This window comes from Peromyscus leucopus, chromosome 4 (assembly GCF_004664715.2).
Source record: "Peromyscus leucopus breed LL Stock chromosome 4, UCI_PerLeu_2.1, whole genome shotgun sequence".
Taxonomy (NCBI): Eukaryota; Metazoa; Chordata; class Mammalia; order Rodentia; family Cricetidae; genus Peromyscus; species Peromyscus leucopus.
This window is the reverse complement of record NC_051066.1, coordinates 48,751,427-48,778,056: the sequence shown is the minus strand read 5'-3', so window position 1 is coordinate 48,778,056 and position 26,630 is coordinate 48,751,427. Positions and strand designations below refer to the sequence as shown.

The following is a 26,630-nucleotide window of genomic DNA, read 5'->3' as shown; positions in this document are numbered from 1 at the left end:
CCTATTGCGATTTCCAGACTTAAAAAGTCTACCTTGATATATCATTTGAAGATCTGCCTCTCACACAGCTAGAACTGAGTAATTACAGTATCAAAGAACATAAGGACTTTATAAAGAACCTGTGTGTAGAATTATGATTAAAACTCCTCTTGGCTCTGAACTCAAAAGCCTTGAAATTATTTATTTTAGTGCAATAAATAAAAAGTTCTTGCCAGGTGGTAGTCGTACACGCCTTTAATCCCAGCACTCAGGAAGCAGAAGCAGAAGGATCTCTGAGTTTGAGGCCAGCCTGGTCTATAGAGTGAGTTCCAGGCTACATAGAGAAACTCTGTCTTGAAAAAAAGTTCTGGGATGAGTATTTTCAGAGGCAAATTCCATGTTTAGCTGTCCTTCACTGGTGAGAAGTGTGGGTGTACTGAAAATCCTGACTCAGTGGTCACCAGAATAGACAGTAAGATGGGGGAGGGGCCACAGAGATGGCTCACAAGTTAAGAGCACTTGTTGCTCTTGCAGAGATCCTGGTTTGGCTCCTAGCACCCACATGGTGGCTCACAACCATCCATACTCAAATTTCAGGGGATCCAGTACCTTCTTCTGATATCCAGGGGCACTAGGCATGCATGTTATCACATAGATATACATGCAAGCAAAATACTCACACATGTAAGATAAATAAATCTAAAAACAGAATAGTAGTATTAATAATAAAGATTAAGGGGAAGCTGCAGGGATGTTCAGTGGGTAGAGCGCTCGATGTACCAAGTGTGAGGACCTGAGTTTAGGTCCAGAATCTGTACAAAGCCCGGCCCAGGAGCACGTGCATGGAATCCCGTAGCTTCTGCAGCCAGGTGGAAGCAGAACCAGGAGGACTGCAGGCTGGCTAGCCTGGCTCACACAGGAGCAAAAACAGAGACCCTGTCTCATGCAAGGGATAAGGTGAAGACAGACACCCAAAGCTGTCCTCTGTCCTCCAAATGAGCATACCTGCTCCCAACTTACAAACATACACCACCCACCCACACATGCCTGTGCACGTCCACCCACACATATAAGCATACACACACCATTAAAAGGTAGTTTTGAATAAATGTTTTCTGATCTCTTTTTGTCTAGCAAAAGAATAACTTTCTAGCCAAAGAGACCACACAAAACAAGAAGTGATTCCTCACCATCTCAGGAGAGCATGTGAGCGGAGCAGAAAGGACTGTGGGGCAGTGAGAAGCAGCTTGTTACCAGAGGCTGGCAGGACTGTGGGGCTGTGAGAAGCGGCTTGTTACCAGAGGCTAACCGGCAGTCTAAGCCTGTGAACATGGCGAGGCCTGAGGAACAACCTTTGCTTGGCAGCCAACACAGTACACAGGATGGTGGATTATATAGTATACAAAGAAACTCAGAGCACTTTAAAAGATCTGAGTCCTCCAGGGGAAGGGAAGGAGGGATGGTGGGGAGGTGGATCTCAGTGTGGAGACTCAGGCAAGAGGAAGAACATTCCAGAAGCAACCACACTGAGAGAGATGTGAAAACAAAACAAGGCAACACTGTCTGAGACAAATGTGAGCCTGAGTCTGTGGCAAGAAAAGATCATGAAGGAGACGAGAGACGGTGAGAGGAAGGCTGGGGAAGCAAAACAGGCCAGCTCACCTTCCGTGCACAAACCACCAGCTCTAAGCATCTAGCCGCCACCGCCGCCGCCGCCACCCCTCCACCTCCACACCCCACCACCTCCACCCACACCACCACACCACCTCCACACCCCACCACACCTCCACACCCCACCACACCCACCACACCTCCACACCCCACCACACCACCTCCACACCCACACCCCACCACACCACCTCCACACCCCACCACACCACCTCCACACCCCACCACCACCACCTCCACCTCCACACCCCACCCACCACCTCCACACCCCACCACACACCCCACCACCTCCACACCCACCCACCACCTCCACCACCCACACCACACCCCACCACCTCCACCCCACCACCACCACCACCACCTCCACACCCCACCACACCTCCACCCACCCCACCACCCACCACCTCCACACCCACCACCTCCACCACCTCCACCCACACCTCCACCACCTCCACACCCCACCACACCACCTCCACACCACTCCACACCCACCACACACCTCCACCACCTCCACACCCCACCACCACCACACCCCACCACCTCCACACCCCACCCACCTCCACCACCTCCACACCCCACCACACCACCACACCCCACCACCCCACCTCCACACCACCTCCACCCCCCCACCACCTCCACACCCCACCACACCACCTCCACCCACCACACCACCTCCACACCCCCCCCCCCCCCCCCCCCCCCCCCCCCCCCCCCCCCCCCCCCCCCCCCCACCCCCCACCACCTCCACACCCCACCACACCACCTCCACCACCTCCACACCCCACCACACCACCTCCACCACCTCCACACCACACCCACCACCTCCACCAGTACTCCCCACCTACCCCTGCCTTTCTCCCCCTAACACTGACTCTCTGAGCCAATTCACATGAATCCAAACCCAGAGGAAAGGAATCTTCTTGACTCTGGTCTGTTTGTTTGTTTCAAAGCTGGAGAGATGGCTTCACAGTTACAAGCACTATCCAGATGCTCTTGTAGAAGACCAAGGTTTGGTTCCCAGCACTCACATGGTAGTTCACAACTATCCACAATTTCAGTTCCAGGGGATACAGCACCCTCTCCTGAACTATGCAGGTACCAGGCACACACACAGTATATAAACATACATGCAAATAAAACATAAAATACACAATCTAAAAACAATTTTAGTCTGCACACTTCACACAACTTTTAAAGTAAATACACTGAATTGACATATACTTATGAATAAATAGTCAATAAAGACAAATAGAAACCTAAGGAGACAGTATGGGTACAGGGAGCAGAGGAAAATAATAAGTAAATAAATTGTAATTTTAAATAAATAATGGTAATTACTACCTTCAGGTTGACAAAGAAACCAGAACAGAATAATAAAATGTGATATGAAATAATTTCAAAGTAATTGATAATTAATAATTTTAATAAAATAGATGTGATACAGAATAATTAAAAATAATGAGTTCTTTAAAAAAATCTAAAAGATACTGGAAATAAAAATTCAACAGAAGAGCAGAGAGTCTGTAGTCAGAGAAGGGGTGGGTGAGATGGGTCAGTGGCTGCTGCCAAGCTTGCTGACCTGATTTCCATCCCAGAACCCAGATTGATTCCCAAGGAAATGATGGGATGATGTTTAATACTGACAATCAACCAAATAGGATCTCGACTACCTATAAGACAGTCTCTGGGCATGCCTGTGGGGGTACCTAGACTAGGTCCTTCTAGTCATGCTGGGGGAGGGTTCTAGATTAGATTTCTTCAGGCAATGCCTATGAGAGATTATCTTGATTATGATAATTGAGGTGGAAAGACCCATCCTAAAAGTGGCCGGCTCCACCCCCGGTCTTGGGCTAGCCTGCAAAGGAAAAGGCTATTTCCTGACCATGGATGACGCAATGTGGCCCGTTACCTGTGGCTCCTCTGCCCTCCCTCCCCAACACGATGGACTGGACCTTTTGACTAGGAGCCAAAACATTCTCTTTCAAGTTGCTCTTCCCAAAGATTTTACCACAGCAACAAGAGAAGAAAATAAGATAAATGAGCCCAGAGGTCCCAGAGAAAACAAAGGTCTATAGTGACTCTGATCACAGGGAATTCCAGAACACAATCCAGAAAAAGATCTAGGAGCATCTGTTACAACAAAACCAATAACACAAAGAAAGAGGAACTGCAGCAAAACCTTCTGAACCTCAGGTTGTTCTCAGAAGGAATAACCTGGATGTCATCTGCAAAAACAGCCAAGGATGGACGGACCCCCAAAGTCACTCTTCCAACAGAGCACCAAGAAAAAGGGAAAACTGTAATTCTGTCAGGATCAGGACCCTGAAAGTGAACCGGGGGAGAGGCGCTTGTTCAAGAAAAGCACTGACCAGTAGCTCTCTGTGTGGTCTGGGCCTATGCTCATCCAGCCTGCTCCCGGCCCCGCTCCACTGGCAGGCCAGCAGTGTGAGACCAGCCCCTGACCGTGTTCCCCAGCACCCCAGCAGTGAGACCAGCCCCTGACCGCGTTCCCCAGCAGGATGAGACCAGCCGCTGACCGCGTTCCCCAGCACCCCAGCAGGATGAGACCAGCCGCTGACCGCATTCCCCAGCACCCCGCCACTATGAAGCCTCAGGTCCCACTGGACAGCTGTCAGAAACAATCAGAAGTAACGGAACACTGTGAGGGCTTTGAGGATGTGGGCGAGCTAGAACAAGTAACAGGCTAACCAAGAGTTTAGGACAGTGAGGGAATAAGATGGCCATGAGTCTTTGGAAACCTCGACCCTGGGAATCTAGAAGGCCATACTCTGAGGGCTATGTTCCCTGGATTCTCTCAACCCTACCTGACTGAGATCAGCCTGCACCCCACACTAAGTTACTCCATGTAGCATAAAACATGGTTTTTCAGACTGTGCCTTGCCCTGAGAGGCTGCATTTCAAGGATGGAGGGTGAATGGCGCCTGGGTGACATATAAATGAGAACTCTGAAAAGAATTATTTGCATTGTTTTCCCAGTGTTGATCTCATACATGGAACTGTAGGTTGCAAATAATTCTCTCCAGAGTTCTGTAGGTACCTGGTGATCCTGTCAATTGGCACTTGAGGCTGAGTAGGGAAGGGACAAGTAAGTGTCCCACTGCTACATTCAAGAGAGCTAATGCCTCTCAACCAACCATGCCAGGAAGCAGTGTGTTTCTATTTACAGCGTAAAATCCTCAGAACGAGCAATGCCAGAACACTCCTCAGAAACACAGTAAGTGCAGAGCAGCTAAGACAAGCTGTGAGCAGCATGCATAAACACCAGAAAGCACTCTGTACGCCACCTGATTGAACCTAAGCAAACAGCTCACTGAGAGCAGGGCAGGGCGGCCCAGCAGTGGGCCACAGGGCTGGATCTCAGGATCCGTAGCTCTCATTCCCTGCGTGACCCTAAGCCCATCTCCGACCCGTAGGTTCCCACAACTATAAAATACAGCTGAAATCACATGTGCTCTAAGAAGCTGTGATGAAGTGGAACCAAGCGGATGGAGAGCACTGCTGAACGTGAAGTGAGATTAACTCTCCCTCACACTGAAAGTGCCCAAACATTTACGATTTTCACTCATCAAAGTCTGTCTCCAGGTGTTCCTTCAACCTGAATCATCTGGATTAAGGACCAGAATAGAAACAGACTCAAAAGATAATTCTATAATCTGGCAGGTAAACAAAGAAGAGTGCTTATTATCTAGTTGACTGAAATTCTTTCCCTTGAGAATAAATTATGTATTATAGAAATTAGACTTACACTATTTTTGCATGCCTGCACATCCATTAAAAAAAATAAAATTACCTTCACAGTCAAATCCTCCTCCCCCAGAGTGACATGAACTTGAATTGGGGGATAGACACCTTTGTCAGCATGGTGCTCCATGGTTGCTCTCATTGCATTCTGAAATACATTAGGATTACATTAAAGTACAGTTTAAAAAAAAAAAAAGCAACTACTTATAATTCTGAAACACAGGCACACTATTTGAATTTTAAGTTTTCTTTGTCATTGGTTTGAAGCTAAGAGAATTTACACCATAAAATGTTTTGACCAGCTTCTAGAAGACATGAGGCACACAAGGCCAGCACTGCCTGAGCATGGCATGGAATAGTAACAGCACACGTGTACTGGAGCAGATCTGATGAAGGCCAGAGAAAGCTGCGACCGGATGTGGAATTAAGAGTGGGAGCCCTGGCCGCCAAGGACTGAGCAGACCTGGGGAGAGGAGACCGCACAGTTTAACACTAGCTTCTAGACAAAACCCACTGTCATGGGCATTATATAATACGTCACAGCTTATATAAAGTTGTATTCAGTATCATAAGGTTCCATCTTTACATGACTGAAATTTCAAGGGGAAACACAGTTCTAACACTTTTTAGCCACTGGTGGGTTTCTGTCGGTATTAGGCAGATTCTTAATTTGCCAAACAAAGTGCATTCTCCCCCCCTTACTTTCTTAGCTGTCTGTGTCATGGCACGAGATCTTTCTTACTTTCTTTTGGATTTTCAGCCAGGGTCTTGCTATGCAGCTCAGGCTGGCTAGAGCCTGCACCCTTCCTGTCCCCACTTCAAAGCGCTGGCATCATGGAGTTACGGGTGTGTGCCACCGCACTTGGCCTGCCTGTTGGTATTTTGCTTTATCAACAGACAGCCATCTCTCTGCTCTTCTGGCCTGTCGCTGGCTGAAGAGCGGGCAGCTAAGGAGGAGACGATTCAGCCTGATCTAGGATAGCCAATTTCAACTGCAGGAATCAAACACAATTATCGACCACTTCCTTCTGACTAACAAGTGGGGGGAGGAAGTGGGGGGTGGGGAACGGGAGTCACAATTCTCAACATAACCAGCATGCTTTGATTGAGTTTTCTGAATCTGTTATAAACAGCAACTAGTTCTCTAAGTCCAGCATAAACAACTTTCTAAGGGAAAAAAAAAAAAAAAAAAAAAAAAAAAACAGAATAAAGGCAATGTAAGTGGGGGCTGGCTCAAGGGTAGAAAGTTGGGAATTACTATTCTAAATATTTTGGCTTATGAAAATATGAATATAACTCTACTAAGCAATGATCGCATGCTCTGCTATTATGGCCATTCAGTACATCTTCCCCAATCTTCACAAGTTTCCCTGGAGAATATTACCCTAGTTTCAAAGAGGACACCGAGGTTCAGAGAGGTTGAGTCATTTGCCCAAAGTCACATATTATGCAACAGAATAAAGATTCAACTCCAGGTCTGACTCCAGGGTCTGTATGGAGGCACCCATCTGCATAGACATGGGCTCTCTTCCAGCAAAGTGGCATGCTACTGACATGAACCAGCACATCTTAACGAAATAGGAAGTCCAAAGGAATATGGGTCTTAGAACAGATTCCTAAGCTCAAGAAAGGACTGGCAAAGGTTATGCAATACTATTTTACAAACCTTGAACAGTTCAAACACCATGTGATAGAGATGGGATGGTACATAAACCACTTGTATTGTCTGTCCTGGTGAAATCGCTACAGAGCAGAAGAGAAAAATATGAAAGTACAGAGAGATGCGCTTAAAGCATTCTTAAGAATAAACTGGAGTGATGTGGAGAAAACATTAGCTTTGGAGGATGGCACTATGGGTGGGGGACTGTCATACCATTTCTTCACTGTCTTAGAGTTTGAACCCTGTACTCACACTTATGGATGATGGGGACAAGAAGCCTGCTGCTATTCCTCAATTGGTGTAAGAGGTTAGCCACCCATCCTCCCATGCTTTTCTATGACAGCAAGTGTCAAAAGAACTCAATCTTCACGTAGACCTGTACTTCCTAAGATGGACAGCTTAGGAAAAACAATGTTTCACCTAGGTAGAACAATGTCTATTTTATGTCAGATATTTCTATGGATACAGCACTGGACTAAAAAAAATTTAAAAAGCTAGCATCATTCTCAGGGGTATATGTAACACAGACCTCTAGGAGAACAAAGGGGTAAGACATCATATTTTTAGAGTACTTTGACCAATAAGTAATCGGGCTCTAATTCAAACAATAAACCACTCTCCTCTGAACCCCGCCTCCCACTCGGAAACACGAATGGGATATCTTGAAACTGCACATACAGCTCAAGCTCCCACACTCTCATCTTCCTTCCTGGGTGGCACCCATCAGAAGAATCAGCGTGGCAGGAAACCACAAGAGATTCTACCTCAACTGGGTAGCTACGCCATTGTTCCTGTCTTGGAGGTCCAGAATGCAGCTTAGTTAAAGCCTGTTAAATCGTATTTCCTCCCATCAGCTTCCCAAGGGATTATCTCAACCCAGGAGAGGTTTGCCTTGTTAAACTACCCCATCAGTCTCCTTCCAAAACCCTGAACCCTTTATCCAAAGGCAGGGTGGAGAGGCCACCAGGGAGACACGGATGAGCGGCTTCCTTTGTCTTTCACGCCCGGCCTCTGACTTCAACAATAAAAACTGACTCACAATGCAGGAAGTAGAAAAAGGCTAAACTTTGCTTTGAGGTATACACAAAAATTAAACATAATTTTCTTGGTATTGGTTTTTACTGTCTCTGAAAAAAAAATAGCAACGAATCAAAAGTATCAGTTTAAAATAGAGCAAAAACAAAACAACAAAATATTTGTCCTAAGAATCAGACTAAATTATGTAAGTGTAGATGTGCACTGCACACATGTATCTTCTGCCTTCACACTTAGTGAAGAAGTTGATGGAAGAGTCCATTACTGTTCAAGTCAATCTCAACTTGCTCCTTGGTCGTCAGAACACGCATTACTGAGGACAGACGCCACCAGGCAGGCTTACCATTTAGTTCTTCAAGTTCTAGTTCAGGAGAGTTAACATAATACAAATCACAAAGCCGCCTAGCATTTTCATAGCCATCTAGTGTGAATCAAACAAAACAAAGAAGCATTAAATAAATTTACTTCTGTCTTATGCAACAAGAGGCCAATAGCAATGACAAAGGAAAATTTAAAATTCTCTGCAGAAGAAAATACACTTCAACCATCTTAGTGAGGGGAAGTCTTATGTGACAGAGCCCTCAGAGCCGTGAGAAAATAACGACAGGAAGGGCCACAAAAACTTAAAAACATCAGCATGGAAACACATACCATAAACAAAACATAAGAAAAAACAGCAGGCTAAAGAGATCGTTATTTGTACATTAAATATATATTTACATTATACATTTGTTTTTGAGACATCTCAAAAACAGTTTAGGAAGTGGACACCTTTATTACTTGATAACTTTTTTGGGAAGCATTGAAAATTTAAATGCATAAATATGTTTTTTAATTCTAGGATTATTATTATTGTTGTTGTTGTTGTTGAAGCGATGGTCTTACTGTGTAACCCCAGCTGGTCTGATCTCAAATTCCCTGGCTGGCCCTGAACTCACAGAGATCCACATGCCTCTGCTTCCTGAGTGCTGGGATTAAGGGTGTACACCCCCATGCCTGGCAATTCTAAGATTCTTGCCTTATACTAGCAAATCACTATATATTTAAGAATGTTCAGAGATACTGTAACAAAAGGAAAAAATGAAAACAACCTAAGTGTATATTATAAGGAGGATAGGTTATAGCACTGTGTTACATCTACAGAGCCACTCGAAAATGTGGGCTATGCCCATATGGCTGAGTTTGTAGCAAAATGTCTGTCACTTCATTTTCTAAAGGCAACACACACCGTGGCTAGAGAGAGGACTCAGCTATTAAGAACACAGGCTGCTAGCCAAGGTGCAGCACACGCCTTTAAAACCAGCACTCAGGAGGCAGGGGCAGGCAGAGCTCTGAGTTCCAGGGCAGCCTGGTCTGCAGAGTGAGATCCAGGACAGTGAGGGATACACAGAGAAACCCTGACTCAGTTCCCAGTATCCACATGGCAGCACACAACCATCTTTAATTCTAGTTCCAGATCACATGTCTTCTTCTAGCCTCCAAGAGCACCAGGCATGTACATGATGTACAGACATAACTGTAGGCAAAACACCCATATACTTAACATTTTTTTTTGAAAATTTAAAAACAACAAAAACCTGTCTCGAAAAACCAAAAAAAAAAAATAAAATAAAAAAAAAATAAAAACAACAAAAACCATAAAACAATTGTGCATGTGATGCCAATAAAAAATGCTTGATAAGATACAAATTTCTAGTTTCAAGGGGAACTAGAAAGGCCAGAGTCAGAACTGAATATTTTATTACATTGATTTCCTGTGTATGTGTGTGCATTTGGGGCATGAGCATGTCAGGGGGCACATAGGGAAGTCAGAGGGGCAACTTCTGGGAGCTAGTGCTCTCCTTACAACTAGGGGAGTCTGGGGGCCAAATTCAGGCTTTAAAGCTTGGCTGCGTGTGTCTCTACACTGAGCCATCTCAGTGGCCCTTTTTTTAAGGGACATGGGGAAAAGATTTAAATTTTCTGAAGCAAAACAGATTAAATACACTTAGTCATATCACCAAACTTGACTTACTAACAGAGAATTCTATCAGCAGGGCATTTCCCTCACGTACTGCACAATTCATGTCACGAAGTGCTTTCCAAAGCTAACGTTTGTTCCTAACATTTTTCTCTTAGGGCATAAGCAATGGTTACAAGGGAAGAACAACACTCAGCACTTTGGTGATGTTCGCATCCTTCTAGAAAGGACTAATGCACTTACCTTTAATAACTTCGACTACATCACAGTTTGGATTTATGCTTCCAATGTGTTTTCGATGAGATGGGCTTCCTTTTCCACCAAACAATAAAGCTATCAAAAGTGAAAAGCCAGATGAAGCGCATTTACCTAACACCCTTTCCAGATCTAAATGATGTTGCTCTAAATGGTACCAAACAGTAGAACAAATATTTCCCTTAAGCGTAAAGATGACATTTTAAAGTCAATAAAATGCCTTCTTTGTACAGCAGTAATGTTCACTTTAAAGGGACATTTTCTAAATAAAGTTAAGAGTGCAACACACATTAACTAACTACTACTTTCAACTCTGGGACACTTACAGTGCTGGTTGAGTAACATTCTAATTGAAATGCGACTCATGTAGAATCGATCCAAAAAGTACTGGACATTTTGACTGGTGACAGGATCCACCCCGAAGCTCTCCTTGTATTCGGTCACACCCTGGGCCATGGTTGGAATAACATCATTGTGCCGGTTTCTGATCCTTATCACTGTGTCTGTGAATCTAAACAAACCTCTCTGTCAAAACATCCAAATATTTTGACAAGTGACTTTAAGATACAAGTTGTAGCTACAAAAAAAAAAAAAAAAAAAAAAAAAAACACAACAAAAAAACAACAACAACAACAAAAACCACTAGTTCAGAGAAAGGAGCATCAGTGAAGGCTTTTCCACACTTGTGTAATACATTTCAGGTCATAAAATACACTAGATCTATAAGGTACAAGGATCTCCAATATAAAACCCATACGGCTGCCACACTACTGCGAACAGTTTAAGAGTTTCCCTTATCCATTGTTTTCTAAGCATCTGAGGCTCACTAAAGAGGACAGCATTCCAAAGACACACTGTCAACAAAAGGACCCTTGCTTCTAGGGAAACACTCCACAGTGAGTCAGGATGAGTAAGCCAAAAGAATCAGCTGTGCATCTCTCCCTGGAGTCAGAGAGAAGAAACCACTAGGAATAGAACAGCAAAAAAAAAGAACTCTGATTTTATCCACCCTGAATTTACAAAGTGGATGAGAAAAAGAAAATTGTTAAATTAAAAGAGATTTTCAAATCATACTGTCTCCTTATTTCTGTCAATTTAGGGAAAAAGATAAAAGACAGAAGTCTTAATTGTGATGTAACAAAACCAATCTCATAACCTAGCCATTAGGATTCACACTTCCAAATGAGTGCTTTCCCAAGGCATCAGCTTGAGTACTATTTAACTTACTCCATTGATTTTCTCACTGCTTAAAACACTTGGAATTCTTAGTTGATAATAAACTTCAAAAGCAAGCTATTAAGACAAAATATAATTTTAAAAAAATCCTCAAAAACAACAAACAACTGGAAATTATAATCCCCTCCTTGTTTGTTTCTCTCTTTAAAACAAAAACTGTTGAGCAGAGTATAAATAGTACATTTTGTAATTAATACAAGTTTTTGTGTGTTTATTTCGGACCAGGCAGTCAGGACAAAGAGCACTGTTTACATATGGCATTCCAATGTGGTGCACATACATCCACATAAAGCCTGAGAAAGCTTTAAAAAGAGAAGGGTTCTAAATACAAAGCCAGAGCCTAGAGTAGTGGGCCACGTTCCAGAGACTCATCCCCTGGCTGTGGCGTTTGAGCCTGAGCTGCAGTATGGCCCATGCCCGCAGTCTCACACAGGCCACGGTACAAAGAGGTGTCTGCCAGCCGTGTACTGCATGGTGGGTTTAGGGTTTTTGCTCACGTACACAGAAAAGGGTTAGAAATACACAGTAAGGGCAGATTCAGACAAAAAGGCCTCTGAATGGGTCACAGTAGTGTGTTCAAAAAATGTGTAAAGGCTTGAGTAAAGAGAAAGGGTGGAAACAGTCATAGATTGAAAAAATGATTTAAAAATAGTAAAATCCTTAAAAAGGGAATAGAGTAAAAAAATGATAAGCCATGTAAAGATAGGAAATACAAAGAGAGTCTGCACTCTATATTTTATCGTTTTGTCTTTGGGTTTTTTGACTGTTAAGGGTTGAATGATAACTGCTGAGAGGCATTTGATTGTGAAAGCTACTAAATTAAACCAACCTATATTTTTTAAAAACATCTTGACTCCAAAATTTAAGTCAAAAGGTATATCCCATTAGGGAGAGGAAATGAGAGGCTATGGATTCATTCCAGGTTAAGGAAAATCAGGTTTGACCAAGGAAGACCCCCTGAAATCCTGACTACAGACATGGGAAAATAAACCTAAAGTAACTACAAGACATGTGATGTATATTTTACCTGCTCAAACACATAACAAATATCATCTTTGGCTGACTTGTGTATGACACAGTTTATATAGATAGGTATGTTACCTCTAAAAATTTATATATTTTCAGAACAAGGGGACCAGACACCAATAAAACAGTCCAAGTGATCCAGCATCCAAAACAGCTTCAAGGCTGCTGACTGAGATGATTCAGGTTCATGGAATACTCCAGCCAAGACTTAACAATTATCCTGACTTTTCTCAGGGTCCCTCAAAGATTACCAGCAACCCATCAATCAACAGGAAGTAGTCTAGAAAACTATGTCCACGTTCCCAAAATATTGGTTATAAATGTTTGTTTTCATTTAAGGGGTGTTGGTTAGAAATTGTTATAGGTCATAGTCAATTGCTTTCTAAAAGAAGAAAGAGGGATATGATATAGAAATGATGGGGGAGAAAAGGGTAGATTATTGATTCTATTTTAATCCAAAAAACAACAGTTAATCTCAAAACATTTTACATTGGTATGGATTTTGGTTTACTGATACAAATTTAAAGTTAATTTTGTTACACTGTATGTATATTTTTACTCTTGTTTAAGGTATTGCATTTATGCAGCTCAATTAAAATGTTAAGAAATATGGATTAATAGTCATCTATAACAGTCAAACTTATAGTCATGTTAGTTAGGTTTTCTAAGTATACAAAAAATATTTCAGGTAGACAGGTAATCTTCAAACACTTCAAAGACCTATAGACTATGACATTTAAAATGTTTTAATAACTTAGACTTTTCATGACAGTGAGACACGTCTGCTCCTGGCAGCACCAATGTACTCCAGAGAAGATGATGGGCACCAAAGAACCTCCATATGGAGTTTTGTTTTGTTTTGTTTTGTTTTTAATGGCAAAAGCTAGCCATATGGACAAAGAAATTGCCCTTGCCTCAATTGCTCACAGTTACTGTCCAAACTGGACCAGCAGGACATGAGAAAGGTGACTGCCAAATTTTGTCAAGACAAGGCTGGACAGTCCTTCAAATTTCCCTGCTTCCCAAAACATCTGTCAGATATGCTAGGCCTGTAGGTTGAAGATGGATGCCCCAACATTGCAGAGAAACTTTGGGTGACTGTCCAGGCAGCCTGATGTCCCTGTCATTAGGTAACATTTCATCATTCTGGAGTCTTTGAATGAGTTGAAGACTAGATAGTCATAGTTATAATTTTTATTAATGATGAAAGGGTAAATTAGATATAAAACTTTGGACTCACCAAAACAGGATGAATAAATTTCGCCAAATACAAACAGACTGAATATTGTAATTGTAATTCTTACTTGGTAGAAAAAAAGGGGAAAAGCTATGGAATAATCCTTCTGTACACTGTGTGAATATATGTCACTATGATTGGTTCAATAAACAAGCTGACTGGCCAATAGCTGAACAGAATAAAGTTAGGCAGGAAAGCCAAACTGAGAATGAGGGGATGAGGAAGGTAGAGTCAGAGGAAATGCCAGACAGACACAGAGGGAGCAGGAGATGAACACACCATACTAATAAAGGTACTGCCACGTGTCAGAGAATAAACAAGGAATATGGGTTAACTTGAAATGCTAAGAGCTAATTAGTAATAAGCCTGAGCTATTGGCCGAGCATTTGTAATTAAATTTAAGCCTCTGAGTGATTATTTGAGAGTGGCTGCAGGACAGGGAAACTCTGCCTACACAGCAATTCAGCTGCAATCCCAGGCAGAGACTGAAGCAGGCAATCACTGTGGACTAGAAGCCAGGCTGGGCTACACAATGATTTCCAAAAAAGCCTGGACCACATATAAGACCCTGTCTCAGAATACAATACTGGTCTTGGGAGACAGCTCAGTTGGTAAAGTGCTTGTTGCACAAGCACAATGACCTGAGTTCAGTCCACACACACTCGTGTGAAAATGCCAAGCATGGTAGCACACATCTGTAATCCCAGTCCTGGAGAAAAAGAAGGATTCCTGGAGTTCACTGGCTAACCAAGCTAGCCTAATTGACTCTCTAAGCCACAGTGGGTGCCAGATACTGCAGATAATCCACAGATTACTGATAAAGGAACTATTTATTAAAAATATCATATTGAGAACAACTCACTAAACAGGATAAGGCAAATCCATTGCAGAGTCCTGGAAGGCCGATCTCACAGTCAGTCCCCACCATCCAAGCCCATGAGGGGGAGAAGAGAAGAGGCCTGCACACCTGGCCCTCAGGTCTTAAGCTGGCTGAGAGGCCACGCCATAGGGGCTGGTACCTCAAGGTCATAGGTAGAACAGGTACCCACTATAAGACCCCGTTTCAAATAGGCAGATGACAAGTGTTCTAGATGCTGACACCTGAGGTTGTCCTCTGGCCTCCACACACATGCACAGGAACCTGCGTATGCATGAACATGCACACACAAACTTTTTTTAAACTTTAAAAAAATTTTTTTTGAAGAATATAGGCCAGGTGGTGGTGGTGCACACCTTTAATCCAGCACTCAGGAGGCAGAGGCAGGCAGTTCTCTGTGAATTTGAGGCTACTCTGGTCTACAAAGTGAGTTCTAGGACAGCCAGGGCTACAACACAGAGAAAGCCTGTCTTGAAACCTCTGCCCCCCCCATACCCGCCAACCATAAAAAAGAACAGTAGTGGTAGCGTTGATGGAATATTCTATCATTTACCTTTTGCTTTGTTCCTAGTCCCACCGGTTACTAGCTACCAGCCCCCAAGCCACAACCCTGTTTGTGCATAAATACCCTATCTCAGTAGAGCTGTTCTAAACACTAAATGGTGTCACTCACCTCGAGAGTGATCTTCTGCTGAACATTACTTTCAAACCAAAAACACGTTGAAAACCTGCAGCGGTGCCATCCTTTTAAAAGACGGTCCAAAAATAAAGCATGACACAGTCCGAGGACAATGGTCTTTACACTCTAATAATATTCAGATCACTGCCAAGTAACTAGCTGGGTTTATCAACTCTGGCGTGTGGGCTGTGAAGGTGAGCACAGGAGTTACATGATCTTGTAAAGCACAGACCACGGAAACCCAGAGCGGTTTTTAATAGCCCTTCTAGATAACAAAAGAAGCATAAGCAGTTGTCATGTTTCAAAATTAGAGATCTTACATAGAAAATATAGACTTGTAAGCTTTTCTTCAAAAACAGAAAATTTCCAGTTATCCTGGTGGCATCTGCATATGTCAATGAGCAGAGGGAGCAGAGGGTGGCTGACCCTTTGGAACTGGCACGCCCTCCTCAGATTAACAGACAGGTGGCATGCAGGTCACATCTAGACTTTCACTGATCATCACATCTGAATTGCCTCTTCTTACTGTAAAAGGGACCTGGAGCGTGTTTTACATCCAGGTCAGCTCTGTGGTCTATACTGTCTTCTTGTCTTCAGTATCTGTGTGGGCTGCTATAAATGGATACGGTAACTATGCTATAAAAGAAGCCTTGCTTTTTATAGCCTTTAATCCCAGCACTCGGGAGGTGTAGCCAGGCGGACCTCTGTGAGTTCGAGGCCAGCCTGGTCTACAGAATGAGATCCAGGACAGGCACCAAAACTACAAAGAGAAACCCTGTCTCAAAAAAAAAAAAAAAAAAAAAAAACTAAAAAACAAAAACAAACAAACAAAAAGAAGCCTCAATATTAATCAGTTTCCTTAAAGTAGGCCAATGGCAAACTGAGCTAACCACATCAACACTTTAAATGCTATTTAAAGGGTATAAAACCTGGGCAAACACAAGTGGATCTGTGAGTTCGAGGCCAGCCTGGTCTACAGAGTGAGTTCCAGAACAGTAAAGGCTGCACAGAGAAACCCTGTCTTAAAAAAACCAAAAAGATAAAAATGAAAAAAACAAAACGTATATACATATAAAACCTGTATTCAGAATAGGATCACACAATTACACTTACTCATAAATAGTTTTAGCATCTTCAGCACTTTTGTCCTTAAAATCAAGCAGCTCCTGAAGACTCTGGATATACCTAAAACACAAATCAGAGAGCTGAGTTTATTCATATTATGAAATTGGCACAAAGGATATTTTTAATATTTTATAATTTTAAAATTAGAATACTCCTATAAATTATGGTTGAAGTAGGACTGCTGGTTTTTTTCTTCTCTTTCTTTCTTTTTTTGTTTGTTTGTTTTTTGAGACAGGGTAAAATGCAGGCCAGGCATATACCACCAAGCCCTGCTTCAGGTGGTACGGGGAATCAAACCTGGGCTTTGTGCATGCAGAGCAAGCACTCTATCAGCTGAGCTACAGACCGGTCCTGAACTAGGATTTCTACCCCCACTGGCATCTAAACCAAGTTCTAGGTACATGGTAAAAAGCATACATTTTCAGGCTGGAGAGATGGCTCAGTGGTTAAGAACACTTTCTGCTCTTTCCGACAACGTAAGTTCAGTTCCCAGCACCCACAGAGGAGAGCTTACAACCACTGTGACACCAGTTCCAGGTGACCCGATACCCTCTCCTGTTCTCTGTGGGCATCCACACACTACATACAACCATGTAGACAGACAGACATACACATACACACACACACACACACACACACACACACACACACACACACACACAAATAACTCTTTACAAAAAAAGGGGGGAAAGTGCACACATTTTTACCATTAAAATCACAGATAAGGGCCAGGTGTGGTAGCCTTTTGCACTTGGGAAGCAAACAGATCTCTGTGAGTTCAAAGCCAGCCTGGTCTACATAGCAAGTTCCAGGACAGACAGATCTAAATAGTGAGACCCTGTCTCAAAAACAAAAACTAAAAAGCAGATGTTACCAAATATTTGTTTATACTGTAAAGATGTGTCTCTGTCTAAGGTGTCTTCTGATTGGTTTAACAAAAAGCTAAATGGCCAATAGCTAGGCAGAAGAGAGTAGGCGGGACTTCCAGGCAGAGAGAGAGACTGGGAGAGGAATCTAGGCATGCGGATTCAAAGGAGACAGCGGGAGAACAGGATGTACAGTATGGAGAAAAGGCAACACTACATGGCAGCATGTAGGTCAATAGAAACGGGTTCATTTAAGTTCTAAGAGCTAGTTGAAAACAAGCTAAGACCAAGCTTTCGTAATTACTAAGTCTCAGTGTCGTTATTTGTGAGCTGGTGGCCAAAGAAGAATCTGACTACAAACAGATAAGGACTGGAGGGTGTAGTATGGTGGTAAAGCATTTGCCCAGTATATACCCCTCAACACACACATAAGCACAGGTCAGTAGCTCAGATTTGAGTTAGGAGTTTAAGATTTACATTCTAAACCCTACAAGTTCTTTAATCTTTCATATCCCACTGCATATTAGATTATAAATACCACATCATGAGAACTGAACTGTCACTCCTAACTGTGATCATGGGTAAATGTTTGTCTTAGTCACAGCAAAATGAGGGGTACACCTTGCTCTAAGAATCTAACTTAAGTGTAAGTGTTTGTGTTTTAAAACCTTAATTGTAAATGTTTAGATCCAGTCAACAAGTACTTACCAAAAGCCTACAATCTACCATATACAAAACACAAAAGCCATTAAAATGTAAGTGTTTAATTTACCCAACAATTCAAGGTAGGAAAGCACTTATTTAAGACAAAATGAGAAAGGCCATAGGGCAGCACAGAGCCAGGGCTGAAAATACCTCCACAACCATTCGGGTATGCTGACAGTGTAAATCCCGCACAGTGTGCCTGGAAGCATTTCACACTGCCCCAACTTTGCGGGGATGGGACAAGGAAGGGACCTGTGACATCTGGAAATCCCTGAGCCAGCCTGACAGTGGCCTTGCTGCAGTCAAAAGCCCAGTGGTTCTCATAGCTGCCACCCTGCCGTAGCCCTGAAATTTCTCTGTGTTGGCAAGAAAAAGTCTTGTCTTTAGGAGGTATTTAAATCTCTCCCCCTTGTGAGGCAAAACCAGATTTCAAAAAGCAGGATAAGCTAGTTTTCATGAAGAACTGTAAGAGTGGGAAAGGCTTCCTCAGAAGATTACATTTTTCTCCTGTGTATCCCACAGTACTCTCTAAGCTACTTTTCTCACTTAACTACATGAACTAGCCAACCTCCGGGGACCAACCCGAAGCAGTCATTCTTCTTCTGCTTATTTGTTATTTATTTCCACTGTGTGTGTGTGTGTGTGTGTGTGTGTGTGTGTGTGTGTGTGTGTGTGTGTGTTCCTTCAGAGGCCACAAGAGCTTGACAAATCCCCAGAGCTGGAGTTACAGGCAGTTATGCATGGCCTGACCTTGGTCCTCTGGAAGAGCAGTGAACACTTTTAAGCCAATTTCCCAGGCCCTTGTTTATCTCCTTTTGATAATGACTTATTTTTAATTATGTGTACATATGTTGGGGAATATGTGCACATGTGAGTACAGAGGTCCTCAGAGTCCAGAAGGTGTTGGATTCCTTGCAGCTGGAGTTACAAGTGATTGAGAAGCCCCCAATGTGGGTACTGAGGAAAGAACTATAATATCTACAAATAGAAAAGTAGCATCTCCATTGATCATAATGGGGAAATATTTTGCAGTTACTTTTTCCCCCCACTTAATACTTGACTCTGGCCATTCATACAAACAAAAATTTTGCTTAATATTTTCCCCCCTGTCATGGCAGCTTACGATTTTAATGCCAGCACTGGGGAGGCAGAGGCAGGAGGGACCTCTGTGAGTTCAAGGTCAGCCTGGTCTACATAGTGAGTTTCAGGCTAGCTAGGAATACACAGTGACCCTGACTCAAAAAAACAACAGAAATCGGCTTTTATTTGGACATGGCAGCAAACACCTGTAATCCCAGTTCCAAGGAGGTAGAGGCAAGAGAATCTCTGCAAGTTCAATGTCAGCCTGGTTTGTGCAGTGTAACTAAAGTTTTTTTGTGTCCACCCGGCTCCTGCAGCCACTCAGACCCAAGTAAACACACAGAGGCTTATATTACTTATAAACTCTATGGCCATGGCAGGCTTCTTGCTATCTAGTTCTTATATCTTAAATTAACCCATTTCTATAAATCTATAATACCTTGCCACGTAGCTCATGGCTTACCAGTATCTTTACATCATGCTTCTCTCATGACGGTGGCAGCTGGCAGCATCTCCTGACTCAGCCTTCCTGTTCCCAGAATTCTCCTCTCTGCTTATCCCGCCTATACTATACTTCCTGCCTGGCTACTGGCCAATCAGCGTTTTATTTATCAATCAATCAGAGCAACACATTCACAGCATACAGAAAGACATCCCCAGCACTTCCCCTTTTCTGAGAGGTGGAAACTCGAGCTGTTGGGTGCCATTTGTAGCTGGAGTTTTCTCCAGTCCCTCCGGGGCCTGCAGCCACTCAGACCCAAATAAACACACAGACACTTATATTAATTAAAACTGTTTGGCCTAATGGCTCAGGCTTCTTGCTAGCTAGATCTTATACTTAATTTAACCCATAATTCTTATTTATGTTTAGCCACGTAGCTTGGTACTTTTTCTCAGCTCTGCCTTCACACCTTGCTTCCTTTGTGTCTGGCTGGCGACTCCTGACTCAGCCTTCTTCTTCCCAGAATTCTCTTCTCCGCTTGTCTCGCCTATACTATACTTCCTCCTGCCTGGCTACTGGCCAATCAGCACTTTATTTATTAACCAATCAGAGCAACACACTCACAGCATACAGAGCAATATTCACAGCAGCACAGTGAGCTCCAGGCTGCCCAGGGCAGTGTTCCAAAATAACAACAAGGACCAAGGACCAGAAGATGGCTCAGTGGGTAAAGGCACCAGCCTAACAAAAAGTTTGATACCTGAGACCCCCATGGGAAGGAGAGAACTGACTCTTGCAAGTTGTTCTCTGACCTCCACAGGAATTTGAGCACATGGGTTCATGTGTGCACTTGCGTTCACTCTCGCTCTTGTGCTCACTTGTGCTCACTCACGCATATGTGTGCGCTCTCTCTCTCTCTCTCTCTCTCACACACACACACACACAGAATGTTTAAAATATAATTTAAAACAAAGTTAATACACTTTAAAATTAACAAGTAGGCTGTGGTGATACATGCCTATAATCCCAGCACTAGGGAGATGAAGACAGGAAGACTGCCTCAAAATAAATAAAAGATTCGGACAGGTGGCCACATAAAAAAATATATATACCCTTAAAACTTCTATTATTAGGCTAGAGAAATGGCTTCAGTGGTCAAGAGAACTTCCTGCTCTTCCAAAGGACCTGGGTTCAGTTTTCAGCACCCACATCGCAGCTCACAACCATCTGTAATTCCAGGTCCAGGGGATCCGATGCCCTCTTCTGGCCTCCACACACCCCAGGCACACCTTTGGTGCACGGGTGTAGGCAAAACACCCATACACATAAAAAAACTTAAATTTAAAAACCTTTTATTATCATTTTGGGGAAATTGCAGTACCTATATAATTACAATAACTTCTACTTATTTTTAAAAGGGAGGAAGTGTCAGTGCATACACTACCTCATCACACTGAACTCACTAATACAGATGTTAATAAAAAGCAGAATAAGAGTTGTAACTCTTGTGATTTTTGTTGTTTGAAACAGGATCTCACTTAGATGAGTCTGGCCTAGAACTTGCTGTGTAACCAAGCTTGACCTTGAACTTCTGATCCTTCTGCCTCCACTTCCCGAGAGTGCTGGGAATACAAGTGTGTACTACTTCCTCTGGTTTATGCAGTGCTGGGGGTCGAGGCCAGGACCTAGTGCATGCCAGCAATCACTGTATCAACTACACTACATCTCCATCCTCCAGTCTTTATAATTTAGAGAAAGATGTCCTTCACCAAAATAAACTCACTTTATAATAAAATACATGCAGCCCTGAATTCATGTCATCATTCTGAAGACACCATGATATAGCAACAGCAGACAAATCCAGGCTTGAAACCCAGGGCTCCCCTCCTGTCTGTGCTCACACACAGACAAAGGACTGTAGAGTATCTTAGCTTCCTCACCAGTAAAAGGACTGAACCACACCTCCCACGCATGGTTAAAAGAATAAAAAGAAATGTATGTAAGCATATAGCCATCAGTAAATGGTAGATACCTTTCTCTTTAGAAAATAACACTCCAGCAGAGACTGTAGCATAAATCTTAAACTTAGTAACAGTATTTCTGTGAAGGCCTGATTGGTTTTCTTCAAAACCAAGGAATTTTAACCAAGTACAGTGTTGAGAAGACAAGACACACAGAGCAGAGGAGTGCCTCGATTGCCTTAAGATTCTACTAAAGAGCATGTGCAGGGCAAGAGAGGTGGCCCAAGAGTTAGGAACACTTGCCACTCTAGCAGAGGATTCAGGTAGGTTCCCACCACACACAACAGGCAGCTCACAACTGTAGTTCCTGGGGATCTTGTACCCTCTTCTGGCCTGCACAGGCACCTGCACATGTGTGGTACATCTATACTTACACATTTACATAAAAAACAAAATAAAGGGCATGGTGGTACAAACCTTTAATCCCAGCACATGGGAGGAAAAAATCAAGCAGATCTTTTTGATTTTTGAGACCAGCCTGATCTACATAAAGTTCCAGACCATCCAGGACTACATAGTGGGACCCTATCTCAGATAAATATTAATCTACAACACTTGGACAACAGAGACAAGTGGACCTCTCTGAATTTGAGGCCATCCTAGTCTACATAGAGAGTTCCAGGCCAGGCAGAGCTATATGAGACCCTGCCTCAATAAATACATACATACATACATACATACATACATACACACACATACATACATACATACATAAAAGTGTTTTCTTTAACCTTGAACAAAGTCCACATCCACTGAAACTGTAAACACAAGAAGGGACTCTTACCAACTTTGTACCAACTGTACGGACGGGGTCCTGAGAAGATTGTCTGGAAGGAGGCTTATTTCTTTCATTATATTTGCCAATCTAACAGGCAGCTCTTGTCGCAGAAACATAAATGAGGTCTTTTCACAAGCATTTACTGATCCTGAAACCAAGCACAGCGGAGAAGGCAGTAAGTAGAAGACACAAGTTTTCAGGAGCCAGGAAGCGAGGAGAAAGGGGAGGGAGTCCCTTGGCAGGACCAGACGGTAGAATTTCCATAGTGAGAGGAAGGGACTGGAAAGCAAAGCTAGACCCAGGCAAGGTTGAGCTAACTTGTTACAAAGTAACCCTGACTCCAGAAGGACTTTCCAATTCCTGCTATTCCAGTGGTTCAGTACAACAACGTTGGTACTTTGTTATACTTGGCACTTACTATCTATTTTAGGATTAAGATAAATTGCATGTGTCTGCTAAGGCTGGGGGCCTGAGAAGAGGTGAGAAAAGCCCATTCTTAAAACCACAATTTTAAGATAAAGCATCCAGCCGCCACTTAATCTCTTAGGCCGGCCAACCATGTTATAACCTGACAACATGACACAGAGATAACTTTTTCTATGACTCACTGCTGCTAGCCTTTAGACATTCTGATCCCTGACTCTGGGTAAATTTTGACCCAGGTATGTCAAAAGTGACTAGACACAAATACAATTCACTAGAATAGAGTCAGTGCAGACAAGGTTTTCAGGCAAAAGGAGGCAAAGCCACCAGCACCCTGTTTCAACCACCAGGTAGAACCTACTCAATAGTCTGATTCCTGGGAAATTCGCCTGCCCCCTTCTCCACTCTTGCATCCAGATGTTCGGCAGAATAGTTGATGAGCGGCCATCCCTTGGCAAACAACTTCACTTGAACTAAAGTCTTATTTCAGCGATCCCCTTGAAACTAATTCATTCTTGCAGATGAAACCTTAGCAGAAGCTATCTTATCAACAGTAGGAGTATTGTTAAGGAAAACATCTTGCAAAAGTTTAATAGCATATCCATGAACAAGGTGAACATCACTGCTCCACAGCACAGGCATTTAAAAACAAAAGCAAAAAACGGGGCCTTGTGTACTCCCTTAAAAAAGAAATACAAGAAAACCACCTGTCACTGCAAACCACAATTTTAAGATAAAGCATCCAGCTGCCACTTAATCTCTTAGTCCGGCCAACCATGTTATAACCTGACAACATGACACAGAGATAACTTTTTCTACTCGAGAACTTTTGGATTCCAATGTTAGAATTTATATTAAGCATCCCCCCGCCCCCGTTACTCCTGATGAGAAGTCAAAGGACTAATTCTGCAGTTCCTTCTGCAATCTGTTTCATACAGACAAGATCATGCACTTTACACGTGCTTGTGGCTGACTGCTGATGAAACGAACTTGCTCTCGGTGGAAACACTGCCGAGGAAAGAACTGGGCCAGTAGCAACTTGTTTCCCTGCCATCATGCCACTCTAGATCATCATCGCTGTGCTGGCACTGATCTCGCCTCTGCAGAACGCCACCCATGAAGCAGTGTGCGCTCTGGCCTTGAACCGGAGCAAGGCTCCCCGGAAGACACCGGGTCCCAAGCGCGCACCTGCGCACGTGCGCGGAAGGCTGCAGCCCGCGGGCCCCCTGCTTTGTTTTTCTCGCACACTCTGGCCTCAAGCCCCGGTTAGGTGCCTGGCCTGCCAGCGCCCACACCCTCCGGGGAGGAAGGAAGCACCTAAGACACAGAGGAGGCGACGAGAGGGAGGAGGGGTGCGCCTGGGAGGACGGGGTCCCGTGCACAAGGCCCCGCCGCCCTCACCGAAGTCCAGGAACTGCTTCATGGAGAGCGGCGACGGCGAGAAGCGCGCGTAGAAGTCCACCTGGCCCGGAACGCCGCGCTCGGACTCCGGCCCGGAGCCCGAGGCCGAGCCGGAGGCCAGACTGCGACTAGCACCGGGGACCGCGCAGCGCGGCCTGACGCCCCGGCCGCCTTGGAGCAGCCTCGCCAGCCTCATCCCGAGCCCCGCCGGAGGAGCCGGATGGAGCCCCGGGCGCCAGTCTGCCACTCTGTGCCGCGGCCAGGGCGCTACGTGCGGGACGTGGCGGGCCACGGGGGCGGGGAGCTGCTGTCAGCGCCGCGGCCACCGCCCCCCTCGCTGGAGCCACGCCCCCTGTAGGCGGGGCCCCGAGAGGATGGAGGCTGGAGAGGAACAAGAGGGAGCGCTGCCCAACCCCCGCCTCGCCGAAGCCACGCCTTGCTGAAGCCACGCCTCCACGTGGGCGGACCCTCGAGAGGACGGAGACGGGAGGAAAGAGGGAGCGCGAGCCACCGCCCCTCATTGAAGCCCAGCCTCCTCTGGGCGGATCCCGGGGAGGACGGAGGCGGGGAAAGGGAAACGGGAACGCAGCTCAGCCTAGCTGCTGGGGCCGCAGAAACCATCCCGAGCTAGCTGCCAGAATCCTGGCTGGCACTAGGAAGACAGCGCTCGGTGAAGATTTTGCTAATTCCCAGGGAGCCCGCGGGTGGCTAACCGGATCTTACGATCCACCCTCCGCACCCCCCCGCAATGGTGTACCTCCCCCTTCGCACGCCCACTTGCCTGTTTCCTCCTCCTCCCTGTCCTGGCCGAAAGACGCTAGGACGTGCATGGTCGCTGCCAATGAGCCTGTTCCAGAAACGCCCCAGAATCCTGTAAGCCCCACGATTTGCATGTGAAGACTCGGAGAGCTTCGAGAGCTCACCCCTGGCCAAATAGTGGTACAGGAGTTGAACTTGGGGATATGGCTCTAAAAGATATCACGACTACAGTCCTCCGAAGAGCTCATCGGCAGCCCACCTTGAAGCACTCTCTGCGAGCAGTCTTGCACAGTCCTTAAAACTTCTCTCCACTCTCTGCCTTTCTGTTAACTCATTATCTTAAAGTCACAGTGTGCCTGCTCTGCCTTTTCAATGTCTAGAAATAGTGGATATAGGATTAGAGCATATTTAATATTTAATCCCACAGAACTGCACAGTCTGCAATTCCTCCTAAAAAAAGCACTTGTCTTCCCCACTGCTACTTCCCCATACAACACCCCAACATTTGCAGTGTCTTCGGTGCAAGAAAATTATTGTATCATGGGTGTGTGTTGTAGGAAATTGGCAGAGTTGCGGTGTCCAGGGTAAACATTAGAACGAATAGTTGTTTTCTAGAAGTACTTTGGCCTTGAAGAATCATTGCGGTAAACAGTACAGAATCTTTGTGAAAAACAGTGATTGTTTTCCATGGTTTGCAGACTTGTTTTACTGAAGGGGTGTTACAGCCTTTGCATGACCTTGGTCCAAAAAGACACCTCGGCACACCTGAAGCTCTTGGATTATTGTGCACTGCAAACGATACACAATAAAGGGCTGGAGTCATGAGGGCATGTGATGCTCTCCTTTAGTGAGACATATAGATTAGATTAGGGACTTTGGTATAAGGAAATACTTTACCCAAAAAACAACTTTGTGTAACAATCAATAAATACACCTTTGTACGGCTGTTCGGGGTTCTGTCCATCAGAGAGGCTGGACCTTTCTGCTGCCACATAGGCCTTAAATTTCATCTTGGTGTGCCTTTTTTATTCAACTGACCCATGCTACACAGAACACCCCAACAGGTGTGAAGTTTATCAATTACGTAAAGTCCACGTAAGAGAGAATAACTCTTAACAACTCCACGCTGGTCATTCTTGGGTTTTGTAAAAATACATAAATAATGAATACTGGGGACATGGCTCCATTGGTAGAATGATTGTCAGTCTGCCAAAGCCTGGGTTCCATCCCCAGCACCACAAGGAAGCAAAGAAACCCCAAACATTGTGTTGGCCCAAGCCTGTAACCTCAGCAGTCCGCAGATGGAGGTGGGAGCCGGGGAGGTCAGATGTTTTCGGTCATCGTCCAATACAAGCCAGCTCCTATCTCAAAACAAAGAAACTAATAGCTGCCCCCAAACACACACACACACACACATACAGAGAGAGAGAGAGAGAGACAGAGACAGAGAGAGACAGAGAGAGAGAGAGAGAGAGAGAGAGAGGAGAGAGAGAGGAGGAGAGGGAGAGGGGGGAGAGAGGAGAGGGAGGGAAATTAGATGTGTGCCCTTTTGAGTGAGCTGTTATTTTGTATCCACCAAACTGTGTGAGGCACAAAGGGGAAAGGAACATTGTCCACCTGGAAACAGGTGCTTTTGACTACAGAGGAAGATAAATG

The 26,630-nt window shown here is 44.3% G+C and overlaps 1 protein-coding gene across 2 annotated transcripts in view; it reads right to left on the bottom strand.

Annotated features, from left to right (window-relative positions):
* Window positions 1-24,496, bottom strand: part of Pdk1 (pyruvate dehydrogenase kinase 1) — a 33,426-nt gene extending 8,930 nt beyond the window's left edge. Inside the window, exons 1-8 of one of the 2 annotated variants that reach the window (XM_028885727.2) lie at window positions 24,216-24,494; window positions 22,398-22,539; window positions 16,488-16,559; window positions 10,646-10,830; window positions 10,308-10,397; window positions 8,448-8,525; window positions 7,076-7,152; window positions 5,459-5,557 (exon numbers count right to left, since the gene is read on the bottom strand). In XM_028885727.2, the coding sequence (XP_028741560.1) occupies window positions 5,459-5,557; window positions 7,076-7,152; window positions 8,448-8,525; window positions 10,308-10,397; window positions 10,646-10,830; window positions 16,488-16,559; window positions 22,398-22,539; window positions 24,216-24,411 (939 nt within the window). In that variant the 5' untranslated portion in view covers window positions 24,412-24,494. Of the gene's footprint in view, window positions 1-5,458; window positions 5,558-7,075; window positions 7,153-8,447; window positions 8,526-10,307; window positions 10,398-10,645; window positions 10,831-16,487; window positions 16,560-22,397; window positions 22,540-24,215 lie in introns of both variants that reach the window. The other variant, XM_028885728.2, reaches the window with a different exon arrangement.
* Window positions 24,497-26,630: the final 2,134 nt, after the last annotated feature.